This window comes from Haliotis rufescens, unplaced genomic scaffold, assembly GCF_023055435.1.
Source record: "Haliotis rufescens isolate VD_foot unplaced genomic scaffold, xgHalRufe1.0.p SCAF_16, whole genome shotgun sequence".
Taxonomy (NCBI): Eukaryota; Metazoa; Mollusca; class Gastropoda; order Lepetellida; family Haliotidae; genus Haliotis; species Haliotis rufescens.
The window spans coordinates 19797018-19821919 of NW_025963846.1; the positions used below are offsets into that span (position 1 = coordinate 19797018).

At 40.8% G+C, this 24902-nt stretch overlaps 1 protein-coding gene across 3 annotated transcripts in view; it reads left to right on the top strand.

Annotated features, from left to right (window-relative positions):
* The window catches only part of LOC124121790, a 52476-nt gene that overhangs the window by 4004 nt on the left and 23570 nt on the right, over nucleotides 1-24902 (top strand). For 2 of the 3 annotated variants that reach the window (XM_046484872.2, XM_046484863.2), the window contains exons 2-3: nucleotides 17444-17929; nucleotides 18448-18534. In XM_046484872.2, the coding sequence (XP_046340828.2) occupies nucleotides 17650-17929; nucleotides 18448-18534 (367 nt within the window). In that variant the 5' untranslated portion in view covers nucleotides 17444-17649. Of the gene's footprint in view, nucleotides 1-17125; nucleotides 17276-17443; nucleotides 17930-18447; nucleotides 18535-24902 lie in introns of those variants that run through there. The other variant, XM_046484879.2, reaches the window with a different exon arrangement.

Consider the following 24902-nt stretch of genomic DNA (forward strand, 5'->3'; position numbering starts at 1 on the left):
ACACCGTCAAACACACCGTCAGCCTGACCCGCCACTAATTTGATCATACCGAGTGGTCAAACTGGGCCCTTAGCAAGGTCATAGGTCAGGCTCTGATAATATTATCCCGACTAGGGCTGTAATGAGGGAGTCCCCGCGCCCTACGGCTGCCTAGGGGGGCGACTTGTGTTTAACCCAAAGAGTTGGGGCTTGATATTGTTGATAACTTAAGGTTGGAGACTGTACAGTATCTGACATTGACATCTGATTGGGCTTATTCACGGATTAATATGGCTTCTGTTAAAGAGTAATGGCGAGGGTACCTTACCGTGATGAATCGTGAGGGGCCACGGGTTGACCAGTCGTCTAAAGCGCCGCGATTCGGTGTGCAGAGTTGCGTCTCTTGGGCACGCCAGAAACCTATGATTGTGGGTTCGAATCCCGGTTCGCCCCGATTATGTTTCTAGGTTTGTCAGCACCATACCCGTGCTCGTTGGTTTCACCGAAGTGGTAAACGTCTGAGACCTGCATCATTTCGGGCTTTCCTCCCACATTGAGCTGACACGCCGCGATATAACTGGAATACTGTTAAAAGCGGTGTTAAACCCAACTCACTCACTCACTCACTGATGAGTCGTGATGTGTTTTTTTGTATATCAGAGCACTTTTTACTAAGAAAACAGAGAAGGTAACAGTCTCTCATACACACAGTTCTGTACTCCTTGTGTTTGACGTTAATACTGAAAAACAGCTGACCACTATATGTATAAATTCTCCCATAACTTTAGAAAATATTCGATTCTGTTTGAGCAAAGGTTTCAAATCACAAAAAACACCTCTGATTGAAAAGGTCGATTCGACGGCTCCATAACCACGGAAACTAAATTTTATTGGCATAAAACATAGACATATATATTTTATTTATGTGTCACATGTTGTATGTGTACACATTAGACATAAAAAACTTGCTTAAATACATACAACATCAGGCCATGAAAGGCCGATGCGACACAATGGACAATCAAAAACATTATTTATATAAAAGAATTATAAGTTATAGGATTGCAAAACCCGATAAAAATTAATTACAGTTTTAAGTAAGGAAAAGTTGCCTACGTGCAAACATGTTTTAAATAAGTGCGGCAAGAGGTTTTATATACGTGTTACAGTTCATTAAGAACACCGACTGGTCCACAGGAGAGAAGGAAATAAATATGGGATCAGACTTTATAATTCTCGACCATAAATCATATTTTAAGTCAGAATAAAATGGACAGTTATAGAAATGTATTTCTTTCTTCGTCATTGTCGGAAGGAATTTTGAAATAATGATACAGTAAACTACGGTTATAACGAACTCAAAGGGACTACTAATTTTAGTTCGTTATAACCGTAATTCGTTATAAGCATATATACTATATACTACAGCAAATAGTCGGGACTAAAAAGTTAGTTCGTTATATCCGTCAGTTCGTTATAAGCGTGTTCGTTATAACCGTAGTTTACTATATATACAACATATACAATGATAGGTACACAGCTTTATTTTGGTTACTACAGTAGTCGGAGGATGTGTGACAGTGCATTTTATCCAGTACACACGACATAGATGGAAGAAGAGATTGTATCTCGTGTTGGGCTACACATTAAAGTAGCGTGATTAAACCTACAGGAAACCTAGCAATTGAAATACCGCTATGATATGTGTTGGTAATTACAGTGTCGCTCTCTACCATGTGCTCTCCGTTAGATGGTATATTATGATAGGCCAGAATATGAGGATTGGGTATCCTTCAGGGTATTCTTTCAGGATGGGATGTCAGGATACCGAGTCATTTCCTTTTGACAAAAGCACTGCCATTGTTGACCGTTTTCCGTATATAGATTTCATTTTCGTAAACATTCATAAACAGGAATGCTGTTAAAGTAAACTTCATAAATCCACGGGGTACGGGTGGCCCAAGCGTCTAAGACGCTGTGCAGAGTTGCGTTCCTTATGTGCGCCAGAATCCTAGAATCATGGGTTTGAATCCACGATTTGCCCTAATTACGAACCTTGGGTTGTTAGCACCAAACCAATGCCCGTGGGTTTCACCAACGATGTGAACATCTGAGACCTGCATCACTCGGAGCTTTCCTCCCACACGAAGCCATCAGTCATACAATTAGACAATCATATATGTCCTTGTGACACATAAAGTCATTAATTCCATGTCATGTGGTGTGTACATAAATCCTACATTTACTGTTTCCGCCTTGAATGCATCACTCCAGAAACTTTGAGATTTATGCGGAGATGGGATCGTCACCTGTGTCTCAATCGTACAACTGTTCAGATTCACAATTAACAATAGCACCATTTCTTTGCTATTTGCATGTTATTACCAAGTCACAGACCCCGGCTCACATAATTATAACCCAACGTATTCTGACATATCAGCGTCTGACATATTGTTTGCAAACGTGCATGTAATACTCAAGTGCCATACAGGATTTGTCTATCACGGTGAAACCCTACACAAGGAGAATGGTGTTGCCGTGAACTCGCTTGATAGAAAATTACATATTGACCGTTGCAATATTTTATCAGATTATTGTTAGATTCCTTTGTATTCTTAAACATGCTTATAAATATGAACTTTGTAAATATTTTTTATGAATCACGCTGACATGTTGAGTTGTGGTGATAAAATATAATGAAATCTGAGGTTAATAAAGTTCAGTAAAGGAGTCGGCTCGACCTCAGAGACGATGGCTGCCTACACAAAACATGCCAACATAAACTGACGATAGCTGCGTACACAAGACATGCTATTTACAATGATGTATTGTGCATATGCATATATAATATACATTGTGACGGCTTTTGTTTGTTTTACAATCACTGTGTTTGTTGTTCTGTTTGACTCAAACAACTGTCCATCATGTCGTGAAGGGAAACACTGTGTTGTTGTATTCCGTGTACAACTGTTGTATTCCGTGTACAACTGTTGTATTCCGTGTACAACAGTTGTATTCCATGACTTTTGTACAACCGTGTTACTTTTTTCATGTACACTCGTGTTGTGTTCTGTGTACAACAGTGGTCCTCCATATGTACAGTGTGATGTACTTCGTGTACAACACTGTTATTGTATTACATGTGCAACAGTTTTGTTGTATTTCGTGCATAATTGTGTTGCATCCCGTGTACAAAACTGTTGCGTCATATGTACAGTGTGATTGTAATTCGTTTACAACGTATTTCGTGTACAACAGTGTTACTTTTAGGAGGATGTTGTTATTGTAATGCTTGAACTATACACTGTTGTACTGTCTCGTGTACAACATGGTCTCCACGTGAAGACCCGGGTTCAAATTGGTCTTCAGCAACCCATGTTTGTCATAAGAGGCGACAGACGGGATCGGGTGGTCAGGCTCGCTGACTCAGTGAAACAAACAAGCAAACAGCTACGTGGTATTATTCATGTCTGGACCACACAAAAAACAGTGTAGTGTTTATTTTAATATACAATAAAGCTTCTCTAACGTGAGTGAGTATGGTTTTACGCCGCTTTTAGCAATATTCCAGCAATATCACGGCGGGGGACACTAGAAATGGGCTTCACACATTGTACCGATGGGAGAAATCAAACATGTGACTTCGGGGTGACGAGCGAACGCTTTAACCACTAGGCTACCCACCACCCCGCTTCTTTAACGAGTTTTGTACATCCGATCCCGATATATTATTATCTCCTTAGCTATTGCAGCCCTGCGCAGCTTACAAATCACACTTACTTGGTAACGCGACACGCGATGACTAAACCCTACTTTGTCACTTCGTTTGTCGTGCACTGAATTGAAATAATATTTTCATACTCGTTGTACAAATCAATTTATATATACCTCTCCTTATCCTTTAAAGTAGTCCAACAGCTGAAAGCACAATAGAGCAAAACGAGCTTCTTTCGTACCGCCACACTGCCTATGTCTACAATACTTACATCCACGATAGTCGTGACCCTTAAAAGACAGCCCTCAACAAAAAGAGGATCTCTCTGTTTGTGACCATGTTTTTTTCTCAACGCCCACTAGAGCGCGGGAGGAAAAGAATGCTATATTGATAAATAATCCTCGCCCTATACAGTTCAGCGGGTATATGGACCTTTTAAATGTTTGAAATTCTTGCCCCCTGTCAACTGTGGGTAGGTCGTGCGTTTAGCCGAGTTCATTCATGAAACCTCTTTTACGGATGAAGGGTCACGGGTTACAGCGGAGTTACCTGTATTGTGTGGTATCTCTTCTTGCATCGAAAAATGCGTTTTTGTTGAGTTTGACATACATTTATTTATCCAATGAATTGGGGTCACTGCCCGTACTGAGCGTGGAGGGGCGGGGAGTGTGTGATGTTGGAGTAGATATGATTTGTTCCTTTAGAACCCTCGACTATTAAATAATAGTAATGTAGACAGGAATCTATGTCGTTCTCACATGTATTTATTCTCGTGTATTCATAGATCTGTCCCATTCAGTAGGATCGCTTGAAAGGAAGGATGACTTGAAGGACTGCTTGTGAATTTTACAGTGTCATGGCGAGAGTAGTGATGGCTGCCGTTCATTGGGTTTTTCATGTAATTGAACCTTGGGACCGTTTTACATAGCAGGAAACGATTTGAAGTCTCAACAAAGTTAGTTTTTTGGTTTTAATGTGGGACTATGGGAAGATATATTTAAGTAGGATGATATAAGGGCTGATGGTAAATGCGAGGCACGTGATACTACATCACTGATACTACTACTACCACAGCCACTACCAGCACCAGCACCACAACCACCACTACCATCCCACCACTACTACTACCTCTACCTTTTCCACTACCACCACCACCACCACAAACACCACTATTACTACTATTGTTTACGTGGTCAACTTGATAGAGCATCTGTCCGAAGACCGGAAGGGTATTCGGTGGTTTAATCCCCTGGTCGAGTAATACCAGGATACGCTAAGGATATTACTTGTTGTTACCCTGCCTGGCTCTCGGCATTTTGGGCAGTATACTGTGTCTGATAGGGGTATTTATGGTACCATTGAGGCATGGTATCTCAGTGGGCTAGCACGAGAAAACACACACGCACGCACGCACAAACATAAAGCCCCATTTCACCTCACCTCACACCACTACATTACTGTAACTTTGCACTCAGTGAAGTCAAGAAATTCATTAGGGGGTGATCGGGGACGCTCTACTTTTGTAATGATACATACAAATATACATTCCCCGAAACCATTGACGTTTTACTGCTGCTACTGCTAGTGCTCCTGCTACCGCTGCTACTGCTACCACCACTACTACTACTGCTACTGCTACTGCAACTACTGCTACTACTACTACTACTACTACTGCTACTGCTACTACTACTACTACTGCTACTACTACTGCTACTGCTACTGCTACTACTACTACTGGTACTGCTGCTACTGCTACTGCTATTGCAACTACTACTACTACTACTACTACTACTACTACTGCTACTGCTACTACTACTACTACTACTGCTACTGCTACTACTACTACTACTACTACTGCTACTGCTACTGCTACTACTACTGCTACTGCTACTGCTACTACTACTACTGGTACTGCTGCTACTGCTACTGCTATTGCAACTACTACTACTACTACTACTACTACTACTACTGCTACTGCTACTACTACTACTGGTACTGCTGCTACTACTACTGCTACTACTGCAACTACTGCAGCTCCTATTGCTACTACTACTGCTACTACTGCTGCTGCTACTACTACTGCTACTGAGCCTCGTATGACAATATTTCCCACTTCAATCAATAGTCTGTTTTAACGTCCCGATGAAACAGCGGAGTATGACCGTAAATGAATTTTGTTTACAATGTCCTAAAGTAAAAACGGCTTCTTTTTCTCATATTTGAACAACGATCACCGGTACCACAAGTGTTCCGGGCCCCGACTCCAAGTAGTGTTCCCCTGAAACACATGTCTCCGGTGATCTGGGCGAAAATCCAGTAATCCCTGGAGGCTGTTGGCGATTACATTCACACAGATGGTTTGACCTTGGCCTTATGTCGAGATGGGGGGCCCTAATCTCATCTCCAAATTGTCGACAATAGCTGCGACACTCGGAACGACCGCTGACTGCCTCCGTGGTCAACTGGACAGATTGCCTGTCCGGAGAGCGGAAAATCAATGGTTCGATCCCCGGGTCACGTCAGACCAATTGATTGTACTTGTTGTTACCCTGCCTGGCGCACAGCATTAAAGGGCGAAAACAAGGACTGGTCGGCTCGGAGTCGGTATACTGTGTCTGAATGTGGTGTCCATGTTAAACTGAGGCATGGTATCTCAGTGGGCTAGCACTATAAAACGGCATAAGTCCGGAGTGGTCCAAGCAGCTACACACACAAGTGCTGCACGTCGCTATATGAGTGCAATAATCTTGAACGCAACGTTCAATCCCATTTCGCCGTGGGGGCACGGGTGGCCCAGCCGTCTAAGGCGCCGCGAATCGCTGTGCAGAGTTGCGTCCCTTGGGCACGCCAGAAACCTATGATTGTGGGTTCGAATCCCGGTTATCCCCAATTATGTTTCTAGGTTTGTCAGCACCATACCCGTGCTCGTGGGTTTCTCCGATGTGGTAAACGTCTGAGACCTGCATCACTTCGGGCTTTCCTCCCACATTAAGCTGACACGCCGCGATATAACTGGAATACTGTTAAAAGCGGTGTTAAACCCAACTCACTCACTCACCCACTCACCCATTTCGCCGTGCGGCATGTAGAGGTAGTGGGCCTCTGACAGGATATGCTGTGTGGTGCGTCAACTTTATGATGCCTTGTGAACTGTATGACGAGATATTTCACTTTGTCGCTAGCAATTTCTTTGTACTTTGTTCCTGTTCTTCAGAGATACGCTAATGAATACCCCAAAGGCATAGGTTTTAATAATCATAAGTTTTAAGCGGGTAGTTTGTTTTGATTTGTTGTTGCTTAACGTCATATATCCCCGGCGTCCTATAAAATTAATAATCTAGACTGGCACAGACAATCCAGTGATTGATGCTATGAGAACGCCAGGGTATGATGAATGTACATCGACCAAGTCATCGAGTGACCACCAGATCTACAGAGTCAACTCTCACTACAAGCACAAGTTGGTTGGTTGGTTGGTTGGTTGTTTTACGCCGCACTCAGCAATATTCCACCTATATGGCGGCGGTCTGTAAATAATCGAGTCTGGACCAGACAATCCAGTGATTAATATCATGAGCATCGATCCACGCAATTGGGATCGATGACATGCATCAACCAAGTCAGCGAGCCTGACCACCCGATCCCGTTAGTCGCCTTTAATTTTACAACAAGCATAGTCGCCTTTTACGGCAAGCATGGGTTGCTGAAGACCTGTTCTACCCCGGATCCTCACGGGTCACAAGCACACGTAGCTGGGGACCTGTTCTGTCCCGGAACTTCCACGGGGGGCGTTTAGTTTAACGCCGGAGATTTGTTCAGTTACACTATGGCGTTTCATGGTAATGTAGGGGGAAGCCCAAGGTGTCCCTGAACGTTGACGTGAAATTTGCGAGTTGGAACACCCATTGTTCGTAATGAGCATACTATAATGGTGCAGCTATATGACGGCGATCTGTATACACTGAGACAAAAATATATAGTGAAATCAAAACTTATAAATAACACCGTCAACAATAATAACTTCCCAGACTGATTGTTTAATGATGAGCGCAGAACACCGTAGACAACCACACGACATTATTGACAGCATTAACACAGTAAGTCCCGCCCATTCTTTTATCAGCCAATCGACAAACAGCAGTGCGGTAGTTAGCGTGACCTATATCTTTTTCGGTTTATAGAACCTCAACGAAAAAAAAGAAATGATAAATTAGCCAATCAAATGCTACGGAACATCGGATTGCATTCATGTATGTATAATTGATACAAAGTAAATTGATCTTAAACTCAGCCCTAACCATCAAAGCTACTGCATTATAATAATCCTGTATAGAATTCCCCTCTACTGTTGGATGTGGGATGCATAGAATTAGAATCCACCGTCTATAATTCTCCTAACATATTTTACTATCAGGTAAAATTTATATCCTATTGGATTCCACCGTCTATAATCTCCTGACCAAGTCTGTTAGGTAAAATGTATATCCTGTTAGATTCCAACGTCTATGATTCTCCTTATCAAGTCTACTATTAGGAAAAATGTATATCCTATTGTATTCCACCGTCTATAATCTCCTGACCAAGTCTGTTAGGTAAAATGTATATCCTGTTAGATTCCAACGTCTATGATTCTCCTTATCAAGTCTACTATTAGGAAAAATGTATATCCTATTGGATTCCACCGTCTATAATCTCCTGACCAAGTATGTTAGGTAAAATGTATATCCTATTGGATTCCACCGTCTATGATTCTCCTAATAAAGTCTATTATTAGGTAAATTTAGATTCCACCGTCTATAATTCTCCTTATCAAGTCTACTATTAGGAAAAATGTATATCCTTTTAGATTCCACCGTCTATAATTCTCCTAATAAAGTCTACTATTAGGTAAAATGTATGCCCTATTAGATTTCACCGACTATAATTCTCCTTATCAAGTCTAATATTAGGAAAAATGTATATCCTTTTAGATTCCACCGTCTATAATTCTCCTAATAAAGTCTACTATTAGGTAAAATGTATGCCCTATTAGATTTCACCGTCTATAATTATCCTTATCAAGTCTACTATTAGGAAAGAAATATATCCTATTAGATTCCACCGTCTATAATCTCCTGACCAAGTCTGTTAGGTAAAATGTATATCCTATTAGATTCAACCGTCTATCATTCACCTAATAAAGTCTACTATAAGGTAAAACATATATCAAAATAGATTTCACCGTCTATAATTATCCTTACCAAGTCTACTATTAGGTAAAATTTATATCCTATTAGACTTTACCGTCTATAATTCTCTTAACAAAGTCTACTTTAGATAATATATATATCCAATTAGATTTCACCGTCTGTAATTCTCGTTTACATGTTTACTATTAGTAGAGTTTATATCCTATTAGATTTCACCGTCTGTAATTCTCGTTTACATGTTTACTATTAGTAGAGTTTATATACTATAAGATTTTACCGTCTGTAATTCGCGTTTACATGTTTACTATTAGTAGAGTTTATATCCTATTAGATTTCGCCGTCTTTAATTCTCCCAACAAAGTCTCCTATTTGGTAAGGTTTATATCCTATGAGATTCCACCGTGTATAACTCCCCCACCCCCTGACTACAGACGGTGAAATAGTACTGTTCTCTAGATAAACGATGTTCTCCAAGCTAAACATGCCCACTGATACACTGGTGAAGAGGAAGTTGATTGTTGAACAAGATCATTTGACTTGAGCTAAAGTGAGGACACTCCCTCCCAATCTCGGGCAATGATCACAAGTGTATTAGGTTTGTCAATTAGGTTTGTGTCACAATCTTGGTCAGAGATGACCAGCTGGAGCCTTTGTCTAAATCCATGTTTGTTCCAGTTTCCCAAACTCGTAACTTTCGTTGTTAACGGCACAGCCGGGTTCAAACTGGAGCAAATTGTGTCTTTGAAATGTCAATTGTGAAATCCCTCCAGCAAACATTGCGTTACTGGACCATGTATCCTGACTAGCCATGAGTTCAGCCATACCTCGGCCACAGACATCGTATGCTAATTTGACTTGGGATTTTTTGTGTTTTAACTTTGGATTTGATATTTGCTGCTTTCATCAAACAATCTCATATGCAGGTATAGATTAGAGTGCGAACCAACACATTTTTGGCTGAGAGAGGGTCTAGGTTTGTGTTGAAAACAAGGCTTGAGAGAAGGATTACGTCTGGACATGGATGGTGGTTGTTGTTGAGAGATTATGTGTATGATTTTAAAGAGGACAGTGTTTGCAGACGAAATTACGTCGTTGGAACACAAATACAAGTTAATAGGCACATGCATATTGTGTTTGAGTATCAATAAATATAGCCAGATGCCATGATATTGCAAGTATTTGGTAAATATTAAGTCTCACGACATTGACCTCTCATAAAGAAAAGAAAGCTAAAACAAGTGGATTGGTTTTGCAATAATGCTTATTTCAGATTGTTTAAAGGTACAATCGTCCACTCGATTCATTGACTTGTTACTCCTCGTACTTACGAGATCAAACCAAACAACTTACTCGGATGTTAAAAAAATGTATTGTTTGAAGTGGTATCTGTGTGTGAAAGTTAAGGTTATTGACGGATTTATAAAAAAAATGTCACCTGGCGTTATCAGTTATTTTCAGTGATCCATTCATATAACTGCTATTTTACCAGCGGATAACCGAGATTGGTAGTCTCTGACGTTGACGATTTGTATTTACATACAAACTAGTCCAACTAGGAGTGGGATTTTAGCCAATTTCTTGAATTTTCTCAGGCGCATTAACGGTTTGTTTATTTCGAGTATGCTTAAATTCCCACAAAAAGCCGAAGCAGGTTGCCTTTAAAGTTAAAACATAGATTACAGAGTTTAGAAGTTCTGAGACACTCTTCCTCCTCCGTGTTGACGATGGGAAGTGTGGAAAAAGAAGATAAGGTTTGTGAATATACCTGAGGCGTTACATACACCAACATGGCAAGTACACCTACCATCTGCACACACGCCATTACTTTAGAGGTACAATCATCACGAACAGAGAAACGTCAACCTTACTAGAATGGTAAAATTTAGGAGTCACATTTATTTTATGGACATAACATATCGGATGGACGTTGTGTTTCCTTTTTGTTGTGCCGCACAATTCATATGACGTTACATGTTTCATATAATCCACATGGGCTTGACGTTAAAGGGTATGTTAAAATACAAATGCACTTGTCATAAGTAATGCCTATCAAACAATTTGTCATATGTGATTAATTAGTTACCAGACAGTCAAGCAGGTACTTCACAAGGTTTAATATTGAAAAGGACATAAACACAGTTAAATATTACAAAACGGAACTTGCTGTAAAACCAAGGACCAACTTGTCATTCTTAAAAACAGACATGGTTTAACATGTGCCATAAATAAACAAACGTTTCGTTGTAATTGACATATTGTTCCAGGGAAGTTTATGATACATTTTCACAAAACATCTAGTGTACTGCATTTGTATATTTACATATGTTTGAATTATCTGATGTAGCCGTCCTGTGAAGTTTTAAAAAGCTATAAAGCAGTCACTTGAAGGGCCCAGGTCAGAGTACAGGATGCAATATAGACGGCAAGATCTGTAACCGTGGCATAGGTCCACAAGCAGATCTCCTTGTCCGTATACTTACATACGATGATCAGTCCGTGGATGTGTGTGTGTGTGTGTGTTTGTGTGTGTGTGTGTGTGTGTGTGGGGGGGGGGGGGGGGGGGGGGGGGGGGGTTGATGGAGACAAGACAAACCTGATAGTAGCTGACAAACCATGAAATGAGTCAGAAGCGTAAATATTGTTTTCAGCAAGTTTTCGATAATAACCCTGACACTCCCATACACACAACAGCCATACTGCTACAACGCAGAAGTACTAGTCAAGACGCGTTATTTGCCCCTTTAAAGTACATCAGACTCTCTTACAAAGACCCGTTGCGCTAAACATACGAGTACTGCTACAATGCCATTACGACCCAGATGCTAAGACGCTAAGACTTCTGCGCTAAAGTAAGGTATAAAGAACTTCTAGTTGTAGATCATGTAGCTCCAAGGCTATTGTTTGTAAGGAAGTATTAGCGATTACAGTAAACTACGTTTATAACGAACACGCTTATAACGAACTGACGGATATAACGAACTTATTTTTTAGTCCCCACCATTTGATGTATTTATGATGTATATATGCTTATAACGAACTACGGTTATTACGAACTAAAGTTAATGGTCCCTTTGAGTTCGTTATAACCGTAGTTTACTGTAATTCAATTTTTTATTAATTGAGATTAGATATTGTTCAGCTACAGCTACATAAGCAGATATTAGTTGCAATTAAAAATGTGTGCCTGAATTTTTCTTTTCACAAATTTTAAAACTTTTTTTTCAAAATATTCGGGGACAATTGATTTAATATCAAATGGTCGGTCCTTAAATGCGTGTGAGTTTGGGTTTCAACACAGAATTTGAACAGCATTTTAGTTTACATGGTATGTGCGTTTTAATGTGGGAGGAAGGCCTAGAGTGATGCATTTTGTGGACATGTGGCCATTTTGGTGAAATACACGAGCAGAGATATGGTGCTGACAATCCAAGATTCATAATGAGGTCGAATCTTGGAGTCGGACCCACAGAATCATAGTCAGGGTGAATACTGGATTCGAACCCACACACAACTGATCCAGTAAAAGCATGAAAATGCAATGGAATACCATTATTTCACACCTGATGGATCTTTTTCATATATTCATTTTTATCCCCACACCGCCAACCTACCTAAATTGACAAGCAACAATCACGTCAGTGTTGCTGTGTGTTTTGCTATTTTCTTGGGACGTTTCTCTCACCATTCAATATTTGATAATCAAATGCTCTCGCATTTTTTAAATATCCCTTTTTGTGTTTTCGAATTTTCTGACGCATGAGCTAGTTACATGGTGTTTATGATATTCTGCACACGCTACACTTGTCCTTGCGAATCACATCTTAAAAAACATTTTAGCTATGGAATTTCGAAACTTTCTCCATCAATATTTTCAAATAAGCATGTAACCACCGATTGAAAACACGCAATCTTCTCATTCAAATACATTCCCAGACAACCCGTTCTAGGAATTGCTTCTTTGCAAAAAGCGTGTTTATTTCTAGTTTATACTCTAAAGTGCGATATCGACTGACATTATAAAAGGTTAATGTGTGTTTTTGGTGTTTTTGTATAGCAAGTTTCAATAATTGAGTTTAATATTGACTCACGACGAGCTAACTGGTGTATAAGATTATCACATGGCCGTCAGTGACGCAACGGTCAACATAAAGTGTGCATTGTTATTTTGATTACGTGCTCCCAGAAATAATAACGTAACGATGAAGATACCAATTTCTCTTAAAACTCCCGAACATCGCATAATCTGGTTATCTTTTAATGAGCCCTTAGTTGAGCCACACCATATTGGGAGACGACTTTACAACGTTGACAGTCAATCAAACGTTGACTTCGAGCCAGCGGTTCGTTGACTTTTACTTCAGTACATTAAAAAATATGAAAAAAAGACTTTTGTAAAGATTTCGCAGTTAGTTGACGACACACGTTCATGTCAACAACGACGTATTGGGGGTATTTCTAAAGAACACCTGCATCCAGCTAAAACTATCACTTATGAGTTTTTGGACGGATGTAGCTGAACTTTCTTCACAAGTGCCAATGTTGATCCAAAGAGTCATGTTAACAATTAGACAGAAAATAGTCTTGTAAAATAGCCAGAATGCTCTATGCTAATTATTCTTAACAGGAATAGAAAAGTATTAGCAATTCAGCTCACATGGCCATCGATACATCTTGTTCCTTTGGCCCTATGTTCAAGTGTCTGTTTTCGTCATGCCAATATTGCGTCTGTTATTTTGTGATAGTTGTGTTCGGATACAAATAATAGTGAAATATGCATGTAGTTTATGTCTATCTATAAAAATTAAGTCAAGTGTTTGTATTTTATTCGGATGTTGTAGTTGTAGTTAGTAATTTTAATAGTGTTTAATATTCGAAATTCAATGTAATGACAATGCGTTCAGGTTTTAAATAAGAAATAATTGATAAATAATTATATTCACGCCAAATGATTTTTCATTCGCCATCACGTTCATTCCTTGTTTCTCATTTTCAATGTTATAACGTCGCTTCCTTTTGTATACCTTGATTATTGCATAATTTTTTTCAATTATATCAAAGCAAATGCATTAAATTATTCAAATTACAACCGAAACCATCATCGCTGTCCTCAAACTACAAAACTCTATATAAGAAAGGAACACAACAACCACGCGGTTTTCTTCAAAACATCCTTCTGCATTTTCAGTTGTTAAGCTGTGAACTTCAAGGTAAGCTTAAGACCAAAGGCAACTGGCCTGCCATACGTCAATTTACCGAGAAATGTTTTCAATAAAACTCGGAAATCAATGTTGACAAATCGTAAGATACTACAATCAAACATGGCTTTGAGAAAAAATAAGTTTACATTTCAACCTGTCCCAAATCTGTAGTTAATCTGTATCAGTGCTTTAAAGTTTATCTTCGTTGGTATGAGGAAGTCAAAGTGTCTTCACTATAAAGAAGATACCCTCTATAAAGCTGTAATTCTGAGGTCCACCGATTTCACGCACAAATCTCAATCAACAATTACAAAAGCCGCCTGTACTTTAAATTCAGTCCACATTCACTCATTACTGTCAATAATGTAATTGTCTCCAACCAGGAAACGCTGAGTCCCCCCTCGCCCAATTGGCACAGGAACTGGTCCTGAAGGCCTCCCTGACCGTACGTACTGCCCGTGGTCCTCCTTACCGTGGGGTATTATGGTGCTGTCCGTCCACCTCTTTTCTCCTTCTCACCGGAAGCACGTTTCCCTGTGTTTTCATGTTTTTAGCCTCATCGTTTCCTTGGCTTTTTCAACAAATAGAGCGTGCGCCAAGATGAATCCTAGTTCAAATTTGATGGCCTACCGCGAGAATTTATTTTAACCTGTCTCATCTCACCAAATGTCGGCCGTCTTTTCCTGCCCCAAACAAACAGGACTATATGTTTGTTTTGTTCTACACTGATTACTACAGTCGGTGGGGTTATGTCGAGGGTTTTTAGATGGGCAGTATTTGTGGTAAAGGCCGCTTGATGAACCTGTAATCTTTGGTGATCTACGCTGGCAGCCCAATCCCGGTAGCAGTAGCTGTGGGGGTTTGGCAAGGAGGTACGCTGCGATTACCGTTATCTGGGGGGATACACGTTTCCTTGGATATCAACACCTATCAAGTCGGCTACGCGAGGATTAGGCTTCGGGCAGGTCTAATTACGCAAGAATTACAAGACGTTCGGTCTGATATGAAGATGTGTGTCAAGTCTTATTGCAGAAGTCTGCTTGTTGACGAAAGACATTTGTTGTATTCTTGCCAGCAGCATAAACATGAAGACGAAATGTTATAAATAATGTTAAATCATGTGTGCGCATACTATCGACACAATGTCTATTTACGTTTAGGTTTGTAGTTTGTATGTACGTATTTAATATTGCTGTGAATTACGACTGTTTTCAACGAAAAAACAACTAAGACCTGATTATTCCAAAATAAATTATTTAGATATTAATAAAACTCTTGGAGCACATGATCAGGGCTAAGGGGCATGATTTTGCACAACTATTTGAGGCACCTTAAACCACGGTGCCAGGCGTACCACTTATAATGACATAATGTCGCAACATGACGTGACATGGCATGACAACATCGTCTCAACAATAATAACCTGCTTTTCTTTGAGTAATGCTGCCGAAAGTACGAACGAGTTACCTGTTGTCAAATAATACCTTTGTTTCTATCCAGAAGTTTACACTTTCCACGTTGTACTTCCTGTATAAACGACGTATATTACTGCCTAGTGGTAGTAGTAGTAGTAGTAGTAGTAGTTTGTTTGTTTGTTTGTTTGTTTGTTTGTTTGTTGTTTAACGCCACACTCAGCAATATACCAGCTATATGACGGCGGTCTGTAAATTAATCGAGTCTGGACCAGACAATCCAGTGATTGACATCATGAACATCGATCCACGCAATTGGGATTAATGACATGTATCAACCAAGTCAGCGAGCCTGACCTCCCGATCCCGTTAGTCGCCTTTTACGACAAACATAGTCGCCTTTTACGGCAATTATGGGTTGCTGAAGACCTATTCTACCCCGGAATCTTCACGGGTCAGTAGTAGTAGTAGTAGTAGTAGTAGTAGTACTAATATGTGTAGTAGCTTGTTAGTTGTTTAACGCCGTACTCGGCGCAATTCCAACTATATGGCGGCGATCGAGTAATCGAGTCTGGTCCAGACCCTCCAGTAATGACATTATAGACATTGATCGAATCATTTGGGATAAAACGCCAAGCACCAATCGAGTCACTGAGCCTGACCGCCCTTTCCCGTTAGTCACCTCTTACGACAAGCGTGGGTTGCTGAAGACCAATTCTACACCGGATCTACATGGGTATCAGCAGCAGCAGCAGCAGCAGCAGCAGTAGTAGTTGTTGTAGTAGTAGCATCAGTAGTAGCGGCAGAAGTGGAAGCAGTAGTAGTGGTGGTAGTGTTGGTAGTGGTAGTAGTGGCAGTAGTTGTAGCAGTAGTTGTAGTAGCAGCAGCAGAAGTAGTAACAGTAGTAGTGGTGGTGTTGGTCGTGGTAGTAGCAGTAGTAGTAGCAATAGTAGTAGCGGTGGTGGTGGTGGTAGCAGCAGTAGTGGTAGTGGTAGTGGTTGTGGTGGTAGCAGCAGTAGCAGTAGTAGTAGTAGTAGCAGCAGTAGTAGTTTCATGCCCCCAGCAATGTTCACGCCCACTGGGGGGGGGGGGGGGGGGGGGGGGGGCGGACGGGTAGTCTGGTGGTTAAAGCTTTCGCTCGTCACGCCGAACACCCAGGTTCGATTCCCGACATGGGTACAATGTGTGAAGCCCATTTCTGGTGTCCCCCGCCGTGATATTGCTGGGATATAACTAAAAGCGCTGTAAAACCATACTCACTCACTCACGCCCACTAAAATGTTAACCCATTCACTAGTACTATATGACATATAAGGTGACCTGATGTAACGTTCATTGAGCATGTGTATTCTTCAAAGAACAAGTGTGATATGAATCATTAGCACAGCGTCATTTAACAACGCAGATATTTTCACATGGGTAATCAGTTTCATTCTCAACGACAAAACGAACATGAATTGATGAAGTCATTGCAATTATCTGTAGGTTAGCGCAAATGCTACATCAATCACGAACTGGGCGGTATCCTTATGTGCCTAATTGTATGTTTATTGTCGACCCAGAATGTCAACGACCATATATAGTCTTCAAAATGTCACGGACAACCAAACGTTGCAATTAGCAGAAATGACAAAACTAGTATACACTGTCCGAAGCACACACAGAAAACAAGGATTATTATGCCCACTATGTGGTCTGTTGACCGGAATTACTGGAACTTAAGGGATGTCTATTGGATAGTCTCCCATCCCCGGCAATCACAATGGTTGTGACGTCAGAGAGGTAAAATGTTTGGCGCACTTTCACCATGTCAGTTTGCGATTGTATCATAACGATGGATGAATGGCAACAATAATGCCCTCTCATTGATTTCTTAACAGTTTGGCTTGTCAATTGGCTGTTGTTTTGAGCCGTTTGAATTAATTTGTTGTCGTTTCTTTGCCTTTCCAGACTACCAAACATCGTTGTTGATATGTTGTGTGCATGACAATTACTTGAGCGCGGTGAGCGATGTTGATCTAAGGGACGCAGCAGTGACGAGCACAGCCCCGGTCGAGGCTTTCTCCCCGCAGACGACGAGCAGACGACACCAGCAGCAGACGTGATTTCTCCCATCAGCAGACGTTAATGACTGATCGCGTGGATGATCACACGTGATGACAACTTGCATCAATATGATTTCTACAAGAGGAGTTTCGGTGCTTTTTGTGATGTGTTTGATATACGTACATACTTGTAGAGGAAATATTTATCATCAGCCAGTAATGGCGACGCCTGGCTCTGTGAAAATTGTCTGTCTCTTGGATTTACATCGCACGACTTCGGATACAGAGCATAACATATGTAATACCCCGAACCCATACGTTCTGCAAATGGCTTTCGTTTCGTTGTGGAAGTTGGATAAAATGATAAAACAGACTGGGTCACAAGCAGTTGGTAAGTGTACTTCATTGTCACTTTTTTTCACCTGCGTTTAGTTATCTTTTCTGTAGTTTAATATAAGTAATATGAAAAAGCATATGTTTTTAACATTTTCGTTGTATTGCACTGTGAAACACGTTACGTGTACATTGTGTTTTTAAAAAAAACCAATTTATCCCAGTACAACAATATTATCTTTATACATCGATTTTTGTAAATGACACAATCCTACTGATACACGACAAAGCACTTTGATTCAAACTCTGAATTATCGACAACATTATCATGTTATGACATGAATCACACATTGGATAACACAGATAAATTCGTCTTATTATGAAAATCTTCATAGCTTATGATAAACATTAACTTAAATGGTCACCAGTACGAATTCAAAATGTAAGAAACAAAATAATATGTTTCTGTCATGGTTATAGTTCATGGCAACGACAAAAGCTGCACTGAAGAAATTAACTTGACTATTGTAATGACGATTCACACCACGTGTCTCACCTGTCACCTGTTGATTACAGGTATTTCTGTATACGACACCTGTGGATCCAAGGAACGCGCAGTCCGTATTCTCAGCTCAGCCATCAGTGATAGTGTTAAGCTTGGAGGTAAGTAGATTTATTCACCATATACGTTGTGTTTATATTCTCTACGTGTAAGCCATGAATGATGTTGATTACAATTAATGCACACCCAGGGATCTAGACACCGTTGTCCTGTACATATTTCGCTGGTCAGTATTCCTCCACCTCCATCACTGCGATTAACTAAAAGGTGCAGAATTCCATTGACTTTTTGACACTGTTTTCAAAACAAGCATGTGTTGATGACAGTACCATCAGTGGGTCAGGATACGCTCACCTTTTCGCGAACATCTGGTATCACACTATATGTATTTGACAGTGATTCATAAACACATGCTTATGGTATAGAGATTTTGTATGATTACGGAAATGTTAATTTTGCCTTTATCATCATCACCATCATCATCATCATCATCATCATCATCATCATCGTCGTCGTCGTCGTCGTCGTCGTTGTTGTTGTTGTTAAAGAGAGAGGCTCGAGCCAACTGAAATTCCTTGCATGTAATTTCAAGTTATTCCAATCGTTTGTCTTCGTACCCCAACAGTGTAGGGCGATGCTCGTTATATCAACCACTGGTTTGTCAGGTCCAGACAAGATTATTGTCCCAGCGCGCCGTGATGTAACTATAATATTTCCGACTTCGGCTTTAAACAACATTCCGACACTCGCTTCACTGCATCGTATCGATCTTATGATCTGATGTCTGATGTAATCATTTGCCAAATTACACAGCACAAAGTCACTGTTCATCACGTCTAGACCCAAACCGGTATTGGTCAACAGACCGATATGATATACCCCTCTTCAGTCTGCACCAACGCAGTTGTAATAGCAAGACTAACATGTGCTGACATTTACAATGGATTTAGGTCCTCCCGTGCAGTACAAATTCAGATATACCAGTAGCTTTAGTGATGATTCGTTGAAATACATTGATTGACGTATGACAGAAATGTAAGGTTGAAGTAGATGGCATCCTCCCACATGACCAGAACCATCACAGTCCACGGGTATATAAGGTTATCCGCCGTCTTTAGGACACTTCCCGAGGCTAAATTGTTGATCAAGCAGCATTTTCGCACAACATATAAACACCTCTGTACGAGCCACACAGCCCTAAGTACCCAACATCCAAGAGACCCCGAAGTGGTAGTAAAGGACACGGGCCCATATTTCGCTTCCATAGTTACCTGAGTGGGGTAGGGATTTTTTGTATTGAGACTGGATATTTCTTCAGCTTCAGATGAAAAAGCAGATATTTTTTCAAATGAAATTTCAGCCTTGCAGCAGTGTTCTTTGTAGCAGACAATTTCTTTCTTTTTTTAAAGTCTGAAGCATAATTAATTTTCTGGTATTGTCTGGGACGATTTAGTTTCAAGAGGCGAGAACATGTATCAGGTGGTCAGATTTGATCAACTTGTTTGATTGCGCGTAGTCGTACCCCGATGGCGTGTATCGTTGGTCATAATATCTATCACTGGAATGTCTGGTCCAGATTTAAATATATACAGACTGTAGTAATGTCGCTAAAATATGTGGCGTTAAACAATTAACGATCAAACAACATGTTTATGACGAAGTTTAACATTTGGATCATTTAAAGAAATGTCAAGCAAAAACAGAATATATAACAAAACTTGATATTATCCAATCTGTGATAAACGTATAAAAACAGAAGACATGACGCTACGTAGAGGCCACTATGTGTATGACATATCAGATTTCATGAGGTCATGTACGAAATGTGAGCAGATTAAACTCCAAAACAAGCCAACATACTATGTCGGCCGGGGTGATGTTAATATTGATTGTACTCTACCAAACTCCATGCGAGCAGCCCGATGACTCCCTCCTCCAGACCTGCTTTCCACGGTGCAAACCAACACAATCCAGATATACTACAACATGATCCAACAATAGCATATGTTTATATTACCAATGTTTATATCTGGACATGTAGCGGGAACGCTAATGTCAGCGTCCAGTATCCCTTGGCGGGGTAACAAAATCTCAAATCTTTTTGTCAAATAATACACGGCTGTTTAAAATAGTATTTGATATTCGCTTATCGTTCGTGATAATTGTAAAGACCTTTTTTCTTACAAGTGCGTAAGTTTAACCCGTGGAATGTAGCTTCTTCAAACGTGGGTGATCCCTGCACCGACGGAACAACATGCTGAATAGGTCACAATGTTGTTGGTTCAAAAGCGTGCAGTTTATCATAGATATCATACAGCATTATGAAAAACCCTGCATAAACAAAGGTTGCCTATGGCTAAACAGCGACCACCACGTGTGCCCCCGAAAAAGGGCTGGGGCGACAGAACTAACCACAGCATAAACACGGGTTTAAGTTGATCCCTTTGTAAATCTACAATACAAACCCGGGCGCATAGCATGGATGTTGCAAGTTGTGTTTGATATATGACAGGCTCAGTGTTAGGGCTGTCCTCCATGCACGCACATTGAAAATTTGGCCATATAGTTGGATTTCAGCCGCAAATCTTAATACACAAGGTGGGAATCCACGTGTTTGTTTATACCTGGTTGATAAAGTCAGGTGAGCGCTCCAAGGCCTTCTCTCTGGATCCATGTCATTTTTTGAAGCTCAAACTTTCGACTGAGAAAAACACTGAAAAATGTTATAAGAAGTAAATTTGAGTGTTTTTGTCTGCTGTTATTAAGTATTTAAAACAACATCAAAACAGAGATAACCTTCTTTATACGTGTAGGTATGCTATATTGTACTGAGAGTCCCACAGATGATTGTTTGACATGTGTTAACAACACAATAACGATGAACATTAACTCAGGGATCATTATTTGCGATTTCATACACATGTCTTCTTGCCAGAGCTTGTCTATTGTTATAATTCTACTTATGTTCTTATAACTTCAACTCTTATTGCTGATAATATAGGGAGTGAAATGCGATATTCTTGAAAGTGATGGTATTTGGATATGACAGTGTCGTTCGTTCGTTCGTTCGTTCGTTCGTTCGTTCGTTCGTTCGTTCGTGAGTGAGTGAGTGAGTGAGTGAGTGAGGTTTTACGCCGCTTTTAGCAATATTCCGGCAATATGACCGCGGGGGACACCAGAAATGGGCTTCACACATTGTACCCATGTCGGGAATCGAACCCGGGTCTTCGGCGTGACGAGCGAACGCTTTAACCACTAGGCTACCCGACCGCCCGTGTACGTAGTATAGGATCAAGAGGTGGTATGTCCTGATTAAAGAGACACAATATTATAGAACAAAAAAACGTAACTTATATTCAATAGTTCAAAAATAACAATGAAGCGAATATTTTATCAGTAATTCAGGGATAATAATCCAAACTGTCATTTGTCCGGAGTTAAAAGAAATAAGGGGGTATTTATATATATATTTTTTTAATTTTTGTTGTTGTTTTTTTTGGGGGGGGTATAGGGGTACAAAATATATACTAATTCACTCATAAGAATATGCCAGCGGATTCAGTGCGTGAGTGAGTGAGTGAGTATGGTTTTACGCCGCTTTTAGCAATATTCCAGCAATATGACCGCGGGGGACACCAGTACCCATTGAACCCATGTCGGGAATCGAACCCGGGTCTTCGGCGTGACGAGCGAACGCTTTAACCACTAGGCTACCCGACCGCCACCTCCAGCGGATTCAGCGTCAAGCATGATATGCACAATGACAATAACTAGTCCTTTGTGTGGTTACATCTCGATGCACACATGTCGGGAAGCATTGCTTGAATGCTCCTCCTCCCGAAAGGAGGTGTTTGATGAAGAACAATGGGAATTGGCAGTTCTATGTTTGATGTCATCTTGTGCACATCTTGTCAGATAATGCATTCAGCAAACAGTTTATTCACACCTGTGTCGTGTTAACTTCAGACCATTGTGTCCAAATTACTGTCACAATCCCATTCTGCACTTCTCGCTCACACCAGAAACATCCATTGCGATATAAATACATCTCGGTAAAAACACCCAACTGACAACACAGTAAAACACTTCTCGTGGCATGCCGACCGCTGCCCGGCATGTCGTTAGCCTATTCCCGGTATTCACCCGAAGAAAGGTGTTCATTGAAAGTGCAAAGATTCCTCACAGAATGCCCTCGGGTCTTCCCCGTGGCCAGGATGCCTAGATGCCTAGGTCTGGGTATTCAGGCATGCCTAGGATACAGACTCCCGACTCAGGCATTGTCGTGATCTCGTTACAGCACGTGAAGGTTACGAGACTTGGGTTGTGGAATTAGCGCGTTATGGACAGGGCTTGAATCACTGCGAGAGATGAAGTGTCTTGGCAGAGTGGCATGTTAGGCAGCAAACAGATCAACTGTGACGTTAAGTCAAGGTTTCTTCTCCTTTAGAAGATGCAATATTTGACAACGGTGCCCGAATTCACACATTCCCGTACATTAATCCGGGGATTTTATGATTGAGGTCTCTGTTCCGATGGCGTCAGGATACTGCATCTGATTGAACATGATTAGGTTCGTATGTTGACAAAGTCCTTGACGATGTGTTGAGTTGGGTTAACCCGCTAACAGTATTTCTGTTACATCACGGCGTATCAGTTTAATGTGACGAAGTCTTGGGACCAGTCGTAGACGTCATACAGTCCAGTGAAATCCATGTGTAGTGTGCTGATATCATGGTACTTGTAGGCTTTACTGAAATGATCTTTCTCCACATCAAGATGACCCTTCATGACATGACTGAGATAAGGTAGAGATAATTTATGGATAACAACTTCTTTATAGAGGCCACTAACGGGATCGGGTGGTCAGGCTCGCTGACTTGGTTGAGTATGTTATGGTATCCCAATTGCGTGGATCGATGCTCATGATGTCAATCACTGGATTGTCTGGACTCGATTATTTACTGACCGCCGTCATATAGCTGGAATAAAGCTGAGTGTGGCGTTAAACAACAGACAAACCAAACCAAACACCCTCTCATTCCAATACTTTGATATAACTAAGGTCGCTGGAGCTCGACGTCTGTCTTAACAGTTTGGTAAGTGAACCAGTCTACGAGTTTGTCCGACACACCGAAGGATATGGAGTTCATCTCTCCCCGTACTTTGCAAGGTACTGCTTTAAATGGACACAGATGTATAACATAAATCGCCACTCACTCACTCATATAAAACAGTTTATTGTTTTTGCTGAAAGGCTATCGTATGGCATACATGTCATTGATGGCTGTCATCATGTATGATAATCATGCGTAACATGGCATTACCTGCGTGATGTATTTCTCAATATACTTACAGCGGAGAGTATTCATTGTGGCCATATGTGATGGAAATACTACTTGATCAGTAATGCAGTGCCATATGCTGCTGTCTTGTGTTTCTATCTATTCAAACATGTGGCCAATGTTCGATAAGAGGTGAGGTGAAATTGGGTTTAGCGTCGCGTCCAAGATTATTGCACTTATATAGCGACGTGCATGCATGTGTGTATGGCTGCTTGTACTAGTACAGTCTAATGCCGATTTTATAGTGAGATACCATGCCACTTATGAATACCCCACTCAGACACAGTATACTGACTCCGACCAGTCCTTGTTATAGCCCCTTAATGCCGAGCGCAGGCAGGGTAACAACAAGTAACATCTTTTAACGTATTTTGGAATCGACCTTCCGTTCTTCGGGCAGACGCTCTACCACATGACCCGTGAGGATCCGGGGTAGAATAGGTCTTCAGCAACCAATGCTTGCCGCAAAAAGGCGACTATGCTTGTCGTAAGATGTAACTCACGGGATCGGTTGGTCCGGTTCGCTGACTTGTTTGATGCATGTCATTGTATCCCAATTGCGTGGATCGATGCTCATGATGTCAATCACTGGATTGTCTGGTCCAGACTCGATTATTAACAGACCGCCGTCATATAGCTGGAATATTGCTGAGTGCGGCGGTAAACAACAAACAAACAAACAAGCTCCACCACAAGAACACGAAGCGATCAATTTTCGATTTGAATTATTTCAGAATGTTTACTTGATATTGTAAGGCGATATGTATTCCAACAAGTCTCATTTGAGCAGCGTCCAGTACAGTGAATACTTATTGCTAAGCACAGCATCTTCAATCGTGTCACTACAAATGTATCAAAATGGATTTTATACACACATATAATTCATTACCACGACACATAACAAACATCGTCAAATCAACCAACATTTCCTTCATCAGTTATTCTCACAAGTACAAAGCTCTTATTAATAACCTACGGCGCAGCTTGACACTCATCATGTCCTCACTGGAAACTCCACACAATGCACACTGTTATATCGACTAGCCATATAGCAGCCAGTCCCGTGTGTTACAAGGCGGGTTGGTAACACGTGGTGGTTGTAGGTCACCTTAAGAAACTAGTGATGT